The sequence below is a fragment of the Phodopus roborovskii genome, unplaced genomic scaffold, assembly GCF_943737965.1.
Source record: "Phodopus roborovskii unplaced genomic scaffold, PHOROB, whole genome shotgun sequence".
Taxonomy (NCBI): Eukaryota; Metazoa; Chordata; class Mammalia; order Rodentia; family Cricetidae; genus Phodopus; species Phodopus roborovskii.
The window spans coordinates 89,561-108,993 of record NW_026125545.1 but is presented as its reverse complement, the minus strand read 5'-3'; the positions used below and the strand labels follow the sequence as shown (position 1 = coordinate 108,993).

At 37.7% G+C, this 19,433-nt stretch overlaps 1 protein-coding gene across 1 annotated transcript; it reads right to left on the bottom strand.

Moving 5' to 3' along the window:
* Positions 1-330: 330 nt before the first annotated feature.
* Positions 331-18,100, bottom strand: Psmc6 (proteasome 26S subunit, ATPase 6). The gene is made up of 14 exons (XM_051177048.1): positions 17,934-18,100; positions 17,097-17,176; positions 16,978-17,017; positions 16,484-16,536; positions 13,676-13,743; positions 13,320-13,434; positions 10,730-10,817; positions 8,218-8,279; positions 8,012-8,135; positions 7,392-7,453; positions 5,766-5,886; positions 5,574-5,654; positions 1,939-2,010; positions 331-576 (listed from the first exon to the last, which is right to left on the bottom strand). The coding sequence occupies exons 1-14, from the start codon at positions 18,058-18,060 to the stop codon at positions 458-460; spliced, it is 1,212 nt and encodes a 403-aa protein (XP_051033005.1). The 5' UTR covers positions 18,061-18,100; the 3' UTR covers positions 331-457.
* Positions 18,101-19,433: the final 1,333 nt, after the last annotated feature.

Here is a 19,433-nt window from a genome sequence, read left to right as displayed (position 1 = left end):
CAAACACCTATCTTAATTTTCAATTTCAACCACGCTCTCAAATCATTTACTTACTGAACCAGAAAGACTAGAATAAATGTGCTCTTAGAAAAGACAAGAATATATATAGGATAACTAAAACATTTTATTCCATTTTTTTCAGGATGAGGAACACAAAATATAAATGCTCTCCTGTACTATCTCAAACCATTTGAATGTTGTACAAAATGCTCACAAAGCAAATATGAAAAGCTTCAACATGTCTTTTGTAAATATTGCTGCAGTAAATGCAACATTAACATACAACTTTTTTCTGTATCAATTTTAAAAGAATTACTAAATTACATACTATTATGTTGCTCATACATGTTTATTCACTTTTAATGAGATCACTGCCAATACATACATTATTTTCCTTAACTTTATTTTTACATTAAGTCAATGTCTGTCATGCAGCCATCAAAACCTTGATAGTAAATCACACAGGTTTGTAGTCCAGTTTGGACTCCAGCTTCTTAGAGTCTGCCACTTTTCTGACTGCTTTCATGAAGTCTTCCTGAACTACAAAGTCATGATCCGCACGAATGGCAAACATACCTGTGGAAAACAAAACAAAATTGCAGCTTATCTGATGTGAATTATATATGCCTAGGAAAACCAGGCTGGGAACAGTGGCACATGCCAATAATCTCAGCACTTAGGGGATTGAAACAGGAGGATTGCAAATTTGAAACCAGCCTGGGCAACATGTCAAGACCTGCTCTCAAAAGAAAAGATGAAGAAAACTATCTAATCTTAATTCTGTGGAGTAAATGTGAGGATGTATAGTTACTGCTTCTGATCCAATAAAGTCACTCTCTCCATTTAAATTTTTTCATAAGTAGAGTAAGCATTACATTTTAAATGAAGCATATAACACAATTATCTGAATATTTAAATCTGGATTGTTTAATGGTAATTCTTTTTTTTTTTTCCTTAAAAAGAGTTATTATTATGTATAGTGTTCTGTGTGTATGTATGCCTGCAGGCCAGAAGAGGACACCAAATCTCATTACAAATGGTCGTGAGCCAATATGTGGTTGCTGGGAATTAAACTCAGATCCTCTGAAAAGCAGCCAGCACTCTTTGAGTCATCTCTACAGCCCTCCATGGTAATTCTTAATTAAAAACATCCAAAACTATCAAGACTTACACATTTTAGGCTGAAGTTTCTTAGCAGCATATACAATGATTCTCCAGAAGAACAAAACACCTAGGCTAGGGGTGTGCAACAGATTGGATGTTGCTTAACATATGCAAGGTCTTGGATTTGATTGCCGGCAATGCAAAACTAAACAACCAACTTTCAATAATTTTGGTAATGATTACCTGTCACTAAGCAAGGCTTAAGGTTGGGGATATAGCAGTCAGTAGAATAATGCCTAGATTGTAAAAAGGTGGTACAACATCAGCACTGAGTGCTATAACCCTGTCTCAATAATAATAATAATAATAATCATCATCATCATCATCATCATCATCATCATCATCATCATCATCATCATCATCCAGATTTGTATTTAAGAACTTCATTTTAAACAAATTGCAGGGCCAGAAACTTTTAAAAATAAACCTTTCAAATATCCATGGAACTGGTTCTGCAATTCAGCCTACAGTCCTGCAATTCAGTCTTCTTACATCATGCTTGTGGGCCATCAGAAAGTGCTTAGGAGATAACCCCAAGGGCAGATTTCGTCCACTAAGAGAGGAATGCTGGTAAATAAATGTTTTTTTAGCCCCACAATCCTCAAAGGAACTGTGTGGGTTTCTCTAAGACCCCTTACAAGAAATCAAAATTGACTACTATTGTTGTTCATTCTGCTTCTTGATATCAAATCACAAAACACAACAACACAGATCCTGTCAAGATTTTAGATAAATTTACATTATCAGTGGTAAAAATATGCTTTGTAGTCTCACCTGCTTCAGTACAAACATTTCTCAGGTCTGCCCCATTAAAGCCATCTGAGAGCTTTACAATTGCTTCATAATCTGTTTAGAAAAAGAAAAATAGAAGTTAATAAGATAATAGTAATAATAAAGACCCAATCTTAGTTTTTGCCCACAGTGAAAACTTAAATGGAATAGTTCATTTGATTTTGATTAGCATTACCCTTGCTACTATTTTGCAACATTAACAACTAAAACTAAATAAAAACTAAAGAGACATACTTCTGATTTTTTAACAACAACAACAAAAAAATGTCATCAAGAGGTGAAGGCAATGGTAGTGCATGCTTTAATTCCTGCACTTGGGAGGCAGCAGGTCTATAGAGTGAGTTCCAGGACAGTTAGGGCTGTTACAAAAGAGAACGCCTATGTCAAAAACAAACCAACAAAATGAACAAAGATTTGAAGGCACCTGCTTTTAAGCAGTTAAAAAAAAAAAAAAGTAACTACTAAGCTGTGACTCATTCATTAGACCTATTACACACCTGTAATCAACTCCAAGACTCAGGAAGAATGGCAGGAAGAAAAGCTCCTAGTGAAGAAAGCATCACTATAGACCTCAGTTCAACCACCACCACTCCAGACACACATATAAAGGCCCTTTCCTGCAAATCTATAAGCAGCTAATGGTTACAGGAGGGAGAGATATTTTATTCAGTGGCTTAAACCACTGGAAAAGTATTCATACTTTTGTATGAATGAAACTCACTGGGTCAGGGACTAGAAAGGTGTCTGCTAGCAGACCTGAGTTTGATTTCCAGTACCCACAAAGTGGTTAACAACTGTTTATAATCGCAGTTCCAGGCGCTCCAAATTCCCTCTTCTGGTTTCTGTGAGCACTGGCACACTCATGGTACCCAGACATACATGAAGACAAAACACTATATACATAAAATAACCATGCACATAAAATAATAGTCATCCATGCATGGTGATGCATGCCTTTGATCCCAGCACCCATGAAGCAGAGGCCAGTCTGGTATACAGAGTGAGTTCCACAACAGTCAAGGCTCTACAAAAAAACCTTGTCTCAAAAAACAAAACAAAATAAAAAAATAAATAAAATCTAGAGGAAGGAAAGGGTACAAAAGAAGAAACGGGGTGAATATGATCAAAATACAAAAGAAACACACATACACATATGAAAATGGCACAATGAAACCCATTCTTATTTATAATTAATGTATTCTAACAAAAATTCAAAAAGGTAGGGGTAGGGGCATGGCTCAATGGTAGAGTATATGACTAGCCTTTCTAAAGTCCTAAGTTCAATCACTGCCTACAAAACAAAACAAAACAATAAAAACAAAATACTGTGGGGCAGTGGTGGTACACACCTTTAATTCTAGCACTTGGGAGGCAGAGGCAAGAGGATCTCCGTGAGTTCATGGCCAGCCTGGTCTACAGAGCTACTTCCAGGACAGCTACAGCTGTTACACAGAGAAACCCTGTCTCAAAAAACCAAAATAAATAAACAAACAAATATTTTTGAAGAGTCCAGTAACATTAAATGAATGTACTTTAGTCATGGAGAGCAAATGTAAAATATACTAAAGGCAGACATCATTTTATCAAAATGGAACCTTTAAATGCTAAAGTGAGCATTTATTAGCTTTCTGATTTTCTTTGCTAATTCCAAATTATATCAGATCTGGAATAACAGTAATAATTACAAGTGAAGTCTCTACTTCTTTACAAAATAAACATGACTTGAAGAGCTCAGCTTTGTGCTAGTTATGAGTCTGACAGAGATCAGTGAGGGAAATAACAGATCATGGCCATAACAGACAAATATCTATGTGCAATCTTTGGGTGATTAGTTAGTTAACACTTAATCATGTCCACGTCACTGCAAGCTCCTTTCCACAATGCCCTATCAGTTCCTTTTTCTTGTAGGCCTTCTCTAACAGCATTATAAGAAAATGTGGTAAACCTTTTCATCGTAAAGAAACTCTGGGGCTTTGGATGTAGAACAGTTGGAAGAGATCCTTCCTGTCATGCACAAAGGCCAGAGTGTGATCACCAGCATTCATAAACCAGAAGTAAGGACACAGCTTTGGAAAAGTATAGGCCAAGAGGTGCAGCAGCACCTTCTAAGCTAACCCTCCACTACATGACACCCTGTCTTAGGAAAGGAGGAAGGAAGAAAATAGAAAGCTCTACAAACATTCATTTCTAATTCCTATCCAGCTACAGCTCTTATTTCTTCTGCCTTCTTTGCAGAACTCCATAAAAGAAATCTTGGGGCTGGAGAGGTGGCTAAGAGCACTTACTGCTCTTTGCAGAGGACCTTAGTTCAGGTTCCCCAGCACCCACAATGCAGTTCATAACCACCTGTAACTTCAGTCCTAGGGGGTCTGATTCCTTCTTCTGACCTCCAAGGGTACCTGCATATATGTAGTACATATAAACTCAAGCAGGCACATACATACACAAACAACAAATGTATAAATCTTAAAAGAAAAAGAATCTGCTTTTAATCCCAGCACCCCAGAGGTAGAGGCAGGTGGATCTCTGTGTGAGTTCCAGTACAGCCAGGGCTACACAGAGAAACCTTGTCTTGAAAAACGGGGAGGAATAATCCTTGAAACCCAATGGTTTCTCCTCATAATCACAATGAGAAAAAGTTTGGGAGTTTTTACTGCCGCCACTCCCAAATATCTTGTGACGGGGCTACCAGAGCCTGCATAATCAGACCTTGAGATCTACTCACAGTGCCAGCATTTGATTAAAAATGTCTTAAATTATCATACAGGATATCATAGCTCTCATTTTCCCCTAATATATTTATTCATATGTTATGTTATGGGTATATATGCAAAGGGTATTTATTATTTACTTAGTTTTTTTTTTTTTAAAGCAGGGTTTCTCAGTTAAAGGCGTGTACCAGCACTGCCTGGCTATTTATTTATTATCTGTTTGGTTCCAGTAACCCACATCAGGAAGCTCACAATTACCTGAAATTCCAGCTCCGAGGAACCCAACACCTGACACCTATGGGGTCTTCTATGGGCTTCTGCACTCAGAGGAGTACATGTCTACCCACACACACACACACAAACACTTTACATACATACATATGAAGACTTGGTAAAGTCTTCAGTTTCCCCCATTTCAAAATCTCCTGATACTTCCCATCTCTTTCCCCTTGCTTTACTTTTCTCCACACCATTTATCTCCATCTAATTTGTAATATATTTCACTCATTTCATGTGTTTTTTTTTATGACAATAATGAAAGTTTTCTAAAAGCCAGAATTTGTTTCATTCACTGCCACACCATTCTTAGCACTTCTAACTCACTATATGCTATGTGCATTCACTATATGCTCAGCAAAAATTTACTCAATTAAAACCACCAGGTTGTTTAATATAACGGTAGGTTCAAGCCAGACATTGTGATGCATGTTTCTAACCCCAGTACAGCCAAATGTCTAAGTTCAAGTCCAGTCTGGTCTACAGAGCAAGTTTCAAGACAGCTAGGGCAACAAAGAGAAAACTTGTCTTCAAAAAACCATAAACAAACAGAAGACCAAGAGCAATGTTCCATAGTGCTGTGCTTTATTAACTAGATATATATATGAAAAAAACACTCTACTTTCTTACCTATTTCACCATGCTTTGTAATAGGGCCTGCGTGAATTTTCAATATATCTAATCTTGCTTGTTCATTTGGTAAATCGATATCTGAAAATAACAAGAAATTACTTTGTGTTCCAGTTGTTGGTTTAATAAGGTGAGAGGAAGGTGGGTAAGACACAGACAAAGAGAAACACAGCAGATAAGAAAGCAACTCACGTATTTTTCTATCTAATCTTCCTGGACGAAGCAAAGCAGGATCCAGTGTATCTGGTCTGTTCGTAGCCATGATCATTTTAACTCTATGCAGAGTATCAAATCCATCCATTTGATTTAGTAACTAAATAAAAAATTAAGACATAGACTTTACCAAACACATGCATGTATATGCATACACAACAAAAGTTAATGAATAATTAAGATAACTAGCTAACAGACGATGCCTGTTAGTTGATAACATTATTTGTTATATGAATAACACTAATAATTGTGTTCTAAAATACTTCTTATGGTTTTGGGTTTTGTTTTGAGACAGGGTCCCATGTACCACAGGCTAGCTTCAAATTTCCTATGTAGCTAAGATAACCTTGAACTTCGAATTTTCCTAAGTCTACCTTCAGAGAACTGAATTATAGCTATGGGTCACTTAAACTGGTTTATTTGGAGCTGGGACCAAACCCAGAGCTTCACACACGCTAGCCAAAAACTCTACCCACTGCACTATACTCCCAGGACCCCAATTTAAGGTTTCTAAGACTATATTTTAAGTTTAAAATACTGTATATAAAGATAGTCCTAAGTTCATGGTCAGACTGGTCCTTAGACGCTCCAAGCTAGTCAAGCTACACAGAAGATAGCCTGTCTAAAATTGCGAAAGCAAACTGGTCTTCTGAGTAGATCATTATAATTTGTGAAAAGTAATTTTCAAACACTACAATAAAAAAAGAATTAAAATTGAATGACCTGTGCTACCTAGTTTCCATTTGCAGCCCATGGGATCTTGCTTTATGTACCTTCTGCATTTTATCACCTATCTTCTCCATTATTCAAATAGCCTACCCCACCAGGCTCAGACACCACTGTGAAAGATGGGGTGGAAAGAGGAGTTGGAGAATGGGATCTTTTGGATGTGAAATGGAATTGCAGGCATGAACTCAGAGTGGCTGTGATTACATACCCAAGATCAAATCAGTCAATAATTCCAACACAACTGAGGCGTTATAGGAAACCCATGACAGCTGGGAAAATAATTTTTCTTCAAGGGTGTGGCCCCTAGTATATTGCCAATGCTCAAGCAGGAAACAGTAATTGGACTTGTTGAATTATTAAACAGAAAGAGAATATGAAGGTGGTGTGGTGTTAGGAGTGTTTGGAAGAAGTGGAAATGAAGAAGTAAGGGTAGCATAATAAAGCTGTCAAAGAATAAAAAGTATTTTTAAAAAATCTATTTTACTTGCCAGTAAAGAGCAATGAAGTTTTTAGAATAGCCACAAGCATAACTCTAACTTATTTACTGCTGAGAATCTTAATATGTTCCTCAACGCCATCACCAAATTAGCACAAAGTCATATGCCAAGCTAAGTTTTTACATGAGTGCTGGGGATTTTTATCTCAGATCATCACCCTTGCAATCACTCTTACCCACTGAATCATCGTCCCAGACAACAGACTAGTAATTTTTCTTACTAGGGATTATGACACATGAATGTGTTCATTCCTGGCAACATTTCAAATTTCATGTTTAATTCTTCAACCAAACTGCTATATACACTTTTAATTTCAAATATGCTATCTTTACTTTTTCATTAGTAACTGTTTATATACATCCTCTTTACCAAATATTACCTCCATTAAAGTTCTCTGAATCTCTCTGTCAGCTGATGTACCCTCAGAAAACCGACGGCCACCTAAAGTAATAAATTTGAAAATGTATAACACATTACTCTTTTGCTTTCTGCCCATCATTTAATAAAACAATGTAATAGTACCCATGTTAAAAATACTAAGTAGAAATTAAATAGAATTATACTAAGTGAGAAATGACTTTGAAATAGTTCTCATTTTGTTACTGCTCAAGGATATTTACTAAAACTGGTCACACTCTCCAACCTCTGAGAAGTCCTGAGAAGACAGGTACCTTGAGAATGTCCACTCACTGTGCTACCAACTTTGCACAAGTCATAACTCCTGGCCAGGCAGGAGGTTCTTTGTTTTTCGTTTTTGGGGAGGGGGACAGGGGTTTCAAACTCACTCTGTAGACCAGGCTGATCTAGAACTCAGAGATCTATTTGCCTATGCCTCCCAAGTTCTGGGATTACAGGCATGCACCGTCGCTGCCACCACCACCACCACCACCACCTCCGCCACCACCAGGCATTATTTTCCTTTTAGTTCTTTCCATTTTAAAATAACTTCCTCTAACACAAAAAACATTGATGATAAGATTTAAATCATGTCATTCTTACCAATAGCATCTATTTCATCCATAAAAATGATGCACGGCTGGTGGTCCCTGGCATAGTTAAACATTTCTCTAATCAAACGAGCACTTTCACCAATGTACTTGTCTACAATAGAACTAGATACAACCTGATTAAAAGAAAAATAGTAATATAAATTAGACAGTTCAAATACATTTCATTTCAATAATTATAAAAGAATGTTCCCTTACCTTTAGGAAGTTACAGTCCAGCTGACTAGCAACAGCTCGTGCCAAAAGTGTTTTCCCAGTGCCTAGAAATATCAAATGTCAATAGGTTAAAAGCACAATCATTTTTAAAAGCCTTTCAACAATATCATCTTAGAGCTGGAGAGATGGCTCAGTGGTAAAAGTGCTTGCTGTTCTTCCCAAGGCCCAGAGTCCAGTTCCTAGCACCTGATTAAACAGCTCATAATCATTTGCAACTCTAGTTCAAGTCCACCTATGGCATTCAGATACACAGATACATATAAAATGACAACATAATTCTGTTGGTAATAAATTTTCTAAAACTGAAGCTAAATCCTAAATAGAATTTCTGCTTAAGATCCTAAAGTAATATACTTCCAATATTAAAACTTTAACTTGAAATATCCTTCCTGATTTTAATTGGGAAATAACTGTACACATTAAAAATATGAGACTGGTGTATGTATATATTGTAGAATGATTAAGTTAGGCTAATTAATATATCTATCAACTCTTATGTTTATTACTTTGTGGTGAGAACATTCTTTCATCAATCTGAAAATACCTAATAAAGCAGCAGTCAATTAATATTTTTTTGTAATCTTCTGTAAATTCAACTCATCCATCATTCCCTAGCCCCTTAAATAAACAATTTTCTACAAGTTCAACTTTTAAAACTCTCCTACACAAAAGAGATAATGTGGATTGTCTTTCTGGGCCTGCTCACTTCACTTAAGTGTTATCCCAAGGTTCATCCATGGTGACACAAATGACAGACTCTACTTCTTTCTCAAGACTAAACCATATTCTACTGTGTACGTAATGCATTTTCTTTATCATTTCATACGGTGAGGGATTTTGAGGTTTTCTTCTCTTGGCTGTCATGAATAGCACTACAATGAACATGGGGGTACAAATGTCTTCAACATACTGACTTCAGCCACCTTGCACTCATGCACGCGTACGTGCACGCATACATACACACACCCACACACCCACACCCACACAAAAGCAAGACTACTAGGTTACATAGTAGTTTTGTTTTGATTTCCTGAAGAGCTCCATACTGTTTTCTAAAATGGCTGCATCAATTTACATTCCTATCAGTAATGTCAAATTTCTCTTTTCTCTGTATCTTTGCCAACACCAGATATCCATTCACTCCTTTCTTGGTAAGAGTCATTCTAATTAGGTGCAATAGCATCTCATCTTGCAATTTTAGGCATAATACAGAACTTTAGAAATAAATAAAAAATATTTTTATGATACAGATTATGCGTACTGAACAGAGCTTTTTATTAAAAAAAAAATTATTTGTGCCCAGTGGTGGCAGTGGCCTGTGGTGGGGGCGCACACATGTACACATTTAGTCCCAGCAGAGAGAGAGAATGGCAGATCTCTGAGTTTGAAACCAGCCTGGTCTACAGAATGAGTTCCAGGACAGACAGAGCTATACAGAGAAAGCCTGACTTAAAAAAGAAGGAAGGAAAGAAAGGAAGAGAGAAAGAGGGCAAGCTATGTAAGCACAGTAAGCAGCACTCTTCCACAGCCTCTGCATCAGCTCCTGCAATCAGATTTTTGCTCTGTTTGAGTTCCTGCCCTGATATCTCTCGGCAATGGAATGTGACCCTTTCTTCTCTGAATTGTAAATGATCATGGTGTTTTCTCACAGCAATAGAAACCCTAAGACACACATTCATTAAAATAAATTGTTTTGAAAAACTTTAATTTCACTTGATATCTTAAATTTTATGACACTCAAATTTTATGAATTTGTACCATTCATTTCATAAAAAAAAAATGTAGGCTAAATAATCAATTGCTAGCCTAAATAACCAATATCTAATCACCAGTAAGCAACAAGCAGTCTGTCCTTTCAAGTAAAAGCTATTCCAGGTAAAGCCTCTTACTTAGATGGCACTCAAATAACTAAATGAATGCTTTTCTTAAACAACTATACTTTTCAGCATGCAATTGTACAGACAGACTTTATATATTTTCCCATTTCATCACACATAACACTTAAGGTTGCAAATTTAATAAAGTTAATTTTTACCCATCTAGTAGCAACACTTTCAGAGTGAAACAGCCATTTTGTTTATACTGCAAGCCTATGGTATTTAACAGCAATGACTATTAACACTGTTACATGCCAGTGCTGAGCAACTTTACCTACAATGCCTAGGAAACTAGGCACTAGGAACACTAGGAAAGAGCCAAATAATATATCAGTTTGACGACAGTAGCTCTGATCTTGAAGGCTCCATCAAAATGACTTGGGAATATCCATATCCATTAACTGCAGTTTAACGACTATGGTATAGAATTACATGGACTGGCACAAGGCACAGAGGGATTCTCCATGCCTGAGGGAACAGCAGATGCACAACCCTTACCTCTTTCTTACTCTCAATAGAGTGGAGACTGGAATTCCCTACATTAATTCCCATCTTACTACTTCTTTGTTCCTTCATCTACTCCTTTATTGAAGAGGTAATGACAATTTGATACCAACCTGGTGGTCCATATAGTAAACAGCCTTTTGGAGGTATTATTCCTACACGCTGGAATAATTCTGGGTTTGTAAGAGGTAATTCTATTACCTGGAAAAAAAGTTGCATGTTTCTTAAACAGTAAAAATTTTAATATATTTTAAGACATTTAAAATCTAATACCACGTTATATAATCTATGAGAACTACACTTCCATACTATAAGAAATGACTTAAATAGTATTGGCTTTATTTAAGAACTTAAAACTAAAGAATTAAAAATGGTTGGTTTTAACAAGCTATTTATTTGATTATACACAAGTATATACTTTATAAAAATGTATTAGGAATGCATATGTAAAACCTGTGTATTATCAGGTTCACATTTCACTTCAATAAAAATTATACTATAAAGAAATCAGAGGAGCTGGGCTTAGTGGCATATACCTATAATACATACTACCGAGAAGGCCAATGCAGGATGACTGCAAGTTCAAGTCCAGAATGGGTAATTTACTGAGACCCTGTCTCAGAAGACAAGCTGAAAAAGAACTAGAGTGCAGCTCAGTGGTGGAGCACCAGCCTGGCAAATGTGAAGTCCTAAGTTGAACTGCCATACTAAAAAATAACAATAGCCAGGCAGTGGTGGCGGCGCACACCTTTAATCCCTGCACTCAGGAGGCAGAGGCAGGCGAATCTCTGTGAGTTTGAGGTCATCCTAGTCAACAGAGTGAGTACCAAAGCAGAGACAGCTACACAGAAAAACCCTGCCTCAATAAAAAAAACAGATAAAAGTAAAATAAGTAAATAATAATAGTAATAAAATAATAATCAGCAAAAACTAAAAAGATCTTTAATAATTTACAGAATACAATAAAATAGTCACAAAACAAGGAATGTTTTTTATGTCAAATGGTCACTAAGAGAAAAGATATAAAATTTCCTCTCTTGGCACTGTATTACAGCCTTAAACAAAAATCAGTTCTATTTTCTACTCTTTAATTCACATAAAGAAAAATGAAGAGCTGGACATAAACTCAGTTGGTAGAGGACTTGCCTAACATGCCCCAAGGCCTGGGGGGGGGGGGTCTATATCTAGTTTTGCATAAGAATGTGGTAGTGAGTGGCTACCTCAGTACTAGGGACCTGGAAGCAGAAGGATCACAAGTTCAGAGTAACTTTCAGATACAGTGAATCCAATGCAGCCTAAGATACAGGAGATACTGTCTCCAAGGAGGAGAGAATGAAACAGGAGGAAAGTGGGAGGAAAAGGAGGAGGAATAAGAGGGGAAGAGAAAGAAGAGGAAGAAGGGGAGGAAGAAGAGGAGGAAGAGAGAGGAGGAAGAAGAGGAAGAAAAAGGAAGAGGAAGAAGAGAAAGAGGATCTGGCTGTCCAATTTATTTATAATACCAACTATAAGAGATAATGTCTATGTGACAACTATGCCTATAAAGAAAGCAAGGTTAGTATAAACGAAAGCGTGAAAAAAACAAAAAACACCAACACTCTAAAAAGTCTGATTAAAAAGTGGATGTGTGTGTGTGTGTGTGTGTGTGTGTGTGTGTGTGTGAGTGCGCATGCGTGCACACACATGCACCCATGCATATACATGTTCATGTGCACTTTCACATAATGGGGAGGAGGTGAGTGATGTGCCACAGCACACTTGTAGGCACTGGAAGAGAATTTCATGGAGTCATTTCTGCTTTTCTAGTTTATCAAACTCGGGTTCCCAGGCTTGGATGGCAAGCACGTTTATTGGCAAGGCTCTCTTAATAGCCCAAGGAGCCTATACTTTTCAGAAAGTTTAACGAGCTGACGTCTAAAAATTATGAACCACTATGAACTACTACAACCAACCCTTCTCAGTCATTCATAAATACTTAGGTTATCAACAGGAAAAATAAATCAACATGACAATGTAACTTCCTGGGTTATAAAACCAGCCAATCCTAATCTGATTCATCCCTTAAAAGCTTAAAAATTCAGCTGGATGGCAGTGGCTCTCGCCTTGAGAGGCAGAGGCAGGTGGATCTTTGTGAATTTGAGGCCAGCCTGGTCTACAAAGATAGTTCCAGGACAGTCAGGGCTACACAGAGAAACCCAAAATGTTAAATAATAATAAAAAAAGCCTAAAAACTTTTAAGTCACTTCTATAGCTAGTACTTTCCTAAAGTGCAACAAATAGTTTGAATAAAATAAAAACATGTAAGGCAATGGTAACAATAATTCCTATTGTACTGAGTGAGATGTCAACATTACTAGCTTTATGGAAAAACCACATAGTGTGTTGCCCTATGTGCTTTAACCTAAGTACACTAAAGGCAGTGAAAACTATAAATGGCAAGGGCATTAGATTATATCAATTATTCTTCACTTTCCCCTACTTCCTTTTTCTTTTTTTGCCATAAAAGGAATTTTCCTAACACTAAACATCTCCAAAATAACATGTACTAACTATGTCGATAGTTAGAAATTCACTGCTACTCTCAGCCAGAGTTTCAATTATATAATATACACAAATTAAAAAAAAAAATGTTTTGCATCCTGTTTCTCTTTTCAAGAATCCTAAAAGCAGTAGTGTAGTAGTCTCAGATAGAGAACTAGAACTCACCTCTCGTAACTCCCGAATCTGCTCTGACAGCCCTCCAATCTCAGAATAAGAAACATTTCCAGGATCCTCATGAGACATGTTGTAAACCAAAGGATCCACCTCTCTTGGCAAATACCTAAAATGAAAAAACAGGTGCTTTCTTTCAAAAGACTTATTTTCTCTCAGCTTACATAGTAAGTATAAACAATTTACTTATGCAAGCACTTGTAAGTACCTTCTAAAGATATTTAATTTAATAAATAAGTTAATGATAAGAATTAGTAAAATCTTTGATGAATTCACAAATCATGTCTTTTTAGAAAACCTTCCATCTGAAAATGAAAGGCAAACTAAACAATAAGAATTATGAAACCAACCTCATTATGGTTAGTGTAGTCATATCCAAAGCAACTCTTGTTCCTGGCTTCAGCTTACTTTTATCAAGCTGGTTTTATAAAACAAAAAGAGTTATACGAACATTTAAAAAGGAAAACACTACAGAAGCCATATATACTTTTATACATCATAGAAGATACAAATATCACATTATAAATGCCCTGTTAATTAGAACAGCTAATAAATAACTTTAAAGTTATTTCTATGTGATCCTTATAAGGGTGTTCTTATGAAGTCAGAGATCACTAATACATAAAACCTGAGGTAACAATTGCCTTTTTAGCTTTTTAAACTTTTTTTTTAACGTGTGTGTGTGTGTGTGTGTGTGTGTGTAACAATAGTGTGCACATACAGTCAGAGGGCAATGTGCAGGAATTGGTTCTCTTCTACCATTACTATGGGTTCTTTATTGAGTTCATGTGGTCAGGCTTGATGGCAAGCGTCTTTATCCATTAAAGTGGCCATGTTTTTGAAGAAAGGATAGACTTTGGAATTTAATTCTCAAGACTCATTACTTAAACATGTAGATGCATAATCATAAAAGATAAAGAAACCATTGTTTCCGCTTAAGATATTTTCATCAACATACTAAGGAAGGCAAGCTTATGGTGGTGGTGCATGCATTTAATCCCAGCACTGGGGAAGTAGGAGCAAGAGGGTCTCTTGAGTTCAAGACAGAATGAGTTCCAGGACAGATATGACTACACAAAAAACCCTGTGTTGAAAAACCAAAACCAAACCAATCTCAAACAAAACAAAACAAAACCAAATACTATGAAATGCAAAAAACAAAACAAAAAGCTCAAACTACCTCAACTTTTATACAACAGACCTTATATTGAATACATTAGGTTGAATAATTTATTAGCACACCTTTACATAATAACTTACTGGCTATTATAGTCAACTGATACATTTGTCAGAAATATAGTTACTTTCCAATAGTTTCAAAATTGTTTGCCATTACATTTTCAGAATCATAACTTACTTTGTATAAGAGTCTACAATGAGCTACAAATTTAAGAGGATGTGCTCATTAAAACTGAAATTATCTGGGCTAGAGAGATAGAGGGCTCAGCAGTTAAGAACATTGGCTGTTCTTCCAGAGGACCCAAGTTCAATTCCCAACACCCACATGATAGCTCACAACTGTCTGTATCTCTGATGCACATAAATTTAAATAAATTATTTTTTAGAAAAGAATACCTTTAAAAAAATACTGAAATGATCCACGCAAGATAGTTACTGATAATGGTACTGACTAAATCAATTAAAGTATTGAGTCCTTTATTAATGGCCAGATTAAGAGTGGGCTCTCATCTCTGGAAAGTTTCTTGGTGCCCAAGCTGAATTTTAGAGACAAAACCTTAATTACATCAGGGCTAGGGGTGGGGTGGGAGTGATTAGTAAGGGATTTGGAGTTGCCTAATAACATCTGCTTCTTTTGTAGGGCCCATCAAAATCTTCCAGACACTATGTAATACATTTGGACCATGATCAAGGTTGTGGACAGCCCCAGAAGCATTGTCAAGGTAAATGTGGTTGTTTGGGGATAAGGTTGAGAAGTGGCCAGGCAGGCATAAAATAACACCAGGAGAGAATGGTGTTTTCTTAGTTATCTCAAAATGAAGTAAGGGCTAAGGAAATCGCTCAGTTTATTTTCAAGAGGAAAGACTCAACCTCACATCTCCCTCACTTTTATAAAAAGCCAAGCACATTACTAGGGCTGATCCTCAGGTCTTTCATATGCTTGTCGTGTAATCTGCTACTGAACTACATCCGTGATCCTAGGTCTGTAATATTTCCAAATGTTTTATGTATATGGGTGTTTTGACTGCATGTACATTGTGTTAACACAAGAGTGCCTGGTGCAGAGACCAGAAGATGATGTCAGATCATTTGGGGATAGAGTTCCAGATAATTGTGAGCCCCTTTGTGGGTGCTGGGAATCAAAACCTGGGTTCTTTGGAAGAGCACCAGTGCTCTGAACTGCTAAGCCATTTCTCCAGCTCCCAGATGTGTAATATTTGATTAGAATACTATCTAGTTTTATGCTGAAATTCTAAGATAAGATTTAGTCTCAATGTTAAATACTATTCTAGTGTCATGCATTATCAATGTTTTAATAGCCGAACTTGGCATAATAACATATACCTGTTACCCTGGCATTCAGTATTATTAGTTTAAAGTCAATATCGGCTATATAACAAGATCCAGTTACATAAGACAAAACCAACAACAAAAACATATACTCAATATGATACTCAGAAAAAGTCTTCCAGTTAACACTTAAAAACACTTCCTAAAGAATAGAATGGTATATAGACTGCAAATGCTAATGGATCATTCTAAGTTACTTTCGGGCATTTTCTGATGTCTACAAAATGAAATTCAATGATATTTCAATCTGCCTATTCTGGCCTAAATGACCTCCTATAAAATTAATTACTGTAGAGCTGATAAGCAACATTGTTGAATAACAGATAGCCTAACACTTTTAACCCTCTTCAAGAAAGACAATAAATTAAAGCAATTTTTTCCTAGTTCTAAAATGATTTTTAAGTAGTCATATCTGACTAAAACAATGTGAAATAGTAGGGATGAAGGAATTCCAGGAGTAAAATCTATGACTTGAATTCAGACTTTGGTAATCATTTGCTATGTCTGAACAAACCACTCTTGGGAGTTTTAGGTACAATGCCTGACCTGTCTATTTTAAGAATTAAGTGACTTACATGAGAGTACTTTTTTTTTTCAGTTATAAAGCCTATACAAATGGAAAGTATTACCTGACGACGACAACCTACGACATATCTTGGTCCATTTGTTGCTTTAACAATGACTAGAAGAACAAATTAAAAAACAAAGTTAGAAAACAAATATATCTACATCTATGGTGGGTGTCGTTTTATTTCTGACCTTCAAGAACAGTAAATACAAAATCTAGCTTATGGAAAACACAAACTTCTTACATTGCTGTCACTAGAATAAGAGGCACTTCAGGGCTACCCTGATAGCTCATCAAATAAAGGCACTTACAGCCAAGCCCATTGACCTGACTGAGTCCAGTCTCTGGGTCACAAGCGTGAAAGGAGAAAACCAACTCCCACAAGTTGTCCTCTGATCTCCACATGTGTGGTATAGCACATGAAGACACATCCTCACACAAAGAAATGTAATAAAACTTAAAACAGCTTCCAATGACAAGCATTCCAAAAGTTGGGAAGGAACTTGGGGATTTTTGTTTTTGCTTTTTAACTAATTAGTAAGTTAATCCACTTACATTTCTCTTCTGTTAACTGTTTAAGCACTTCACCCACAATCTATGAAAGAAAAAAGTCACATTACCTTTTGCCAACAGCTTTAAAAAGAGGGAAATTATTCACTCACTTTATGACCTACCTGCCCAACACTTTGTAGTGCCTTCAGATCGTTTTCAGACTTTTCATACTGCTTGGTGAGTTCTTTTAATTGTTCCCTTACTGAAATAGTAAAATGTCAACATTTTAAATTAAACAATAGCTGCGTTAAAATGTTCACGTTCGTCTCTTTCACTTTATGTGGGCTCCATACCCACCGTATCAAACCACAAAATGACATCCTTCCACCTTCGGATTTACTACAAAATTAATGATAATGTGTGAGTCAGATCTTTCAATACTACATGGGCTTACTACTACCTAGTTGTCTATACTGAATAAAATCAACCAACGCAATTCTTCACCGAATCATTATAGGCTGAGGTCTTTTCTCATCTAATTCAACTATGCATGCTTTTTAAAACACAAATGCTCAAGGTGGGCGTACTTGGCACCTAGTGTGAAGCCTGAGGAAAGATAAGGTTATTACGGCCACCTGGCCCTTTCTCTTTAAGGCTTCACGATTGCCTTTTTGCTCAGTGAGTCCCAAATCCTGACCCAAGCGTCTTCGCGTCCGTGGGTCCCCAGACCCCAATCCTGCTTTCCTTGCACCTGGGCTATGTCCCCAGCCCACTTGATCCTCACTCCTCTAGACTTCCTCTCCTTTCCACCTCAGAACTGTGCCACCCGGACTGGGACTGGGCCATTTCCATAGTCGAGGCTGTGCTGCACCCCAGGTCGGGGCGGGATGACAAAGCGCCTTGTCCCTGGTCTCAGGCCTTGCCAAGCCGGGCGCTGTTTTCGGGCTCTGCCGAAGCCTCCGCTCTATCAGAGACGGAAGCGGGTCTAGGCATGAGGGAGTGTGGAAAGGCTCACTCACGCTCCTTAAGACGGCCGTCAATCTCTTTGTGCTCTAGCAGCTTCTTGCGGTAGTCCTGAAGCGCCTTATCTCTAGGGTCCGCCATGATGAGAAGCCGTCGCTCATAGGGGATGCCGGGAATGGCCATGGCAGCCCGGGCGGGGGAGGGGGCGGGGCGAGGGCGCAGAGGCGGTCCGAGGGCGGGGTCGCAGCTGGATCCGCCCCTTCCGGTTGATTCGTCTCTCACTCCTGGTGCCCAAGTCGTTTCTTGAGTCGCCTAGAGCGGCCGAAAAGCCTGGAAAGTGCTGACGGAGGCCTCCCGGTACATTGTCCCCTGCAGGCCAGAGTGGGCAAGGCCGGGCGCGACTATCGAGTAGCTTCCTGTTCTGGGTCAGTGCTTTCTTAGAACCTCCAAAGGCTCTGTAATAAACTGAAAAGGAAGGGGAAGTGACAAGTTTTTTTTGTTTTTGTTTTTGTTTTTTGAGACAGTGTCTTTTTGGTAACCCAGGCTGACTCCGCTCTCACCCATGTAACTAAGGACTTGAACTCTGGTCCTCCTGCTTCCTAGTGAGACTACAGGCGTGCATTGCAAATCAGGTATATATGCTGTGTGGAAATTGAATCCAGGGTCTCTTGCATGCTAAGCAAGCACTCTTCCAGCTCATTACCTTTCCAGATACAGCCTTTTTCTTACCCAAATAATTTATTTTTATTTATGTGTAAATGTGTGCGTCTGTGTAAGCCACAGGATTGCAAGTGTGCACAGAGGCCAGTAGATAGCATCGGATCTCCTGGCACTGGAATTACAAGCAGCTGTGATTTTTTTAATCTTATTTATTTTATTTTATGCATATGAATGTCTTGCCTGTATGTATGTGTGTACCTGGTGCCTGAGGAGATCAGAAGAAGCCACATGATCCTCTGAAAGTGGAGTTACAGATGGTTGTGAGCCACTGTGTGGGTACTGGGAACTAAACCCAGATCCTCTGCCAAGAGCAACAAGTATGCTGGATAGTGGTGACAGAGCACGTCTTTAATCCCCGCCCCTGGGAGGCAGAGAGACAGGCGGATTTCAGTGAGTTTGAGGCCAGCCTGATCTATAAAGTAAGTTCCAGGACAGCTAGGGCTATTACACAGAGAAACCCTGTCTTGGAAAAACAAAACAAAAAACAACAAAGGGCAACAAGTATGCTTACTCTCTGAGCTATCTCTATCTTTTTAATTATTTGCCAGCTAGAAGTATAACAATGGAGGAGTACTTGCCTAGCATACAGAAGGCCCTGAGTTTAACTTCCAGTACCCTAAAAATAAATGAATACACTCTACAAATACAGCCTTTGATGTCACCTGCATGTACAGAATAGGCAATTTCTAGTCACTCGATAAAGTGCTGGCCTGCTTATGCTCTGATAAAGAGATTGAAAATGATTTGAGTAGGGGTCAGAGAGATGATTCAGTGAGCAAAGGTGCCAGTCATGGAAGCCTGGTGACCTGAATTGGATTCATGGTACCTACTTAAAG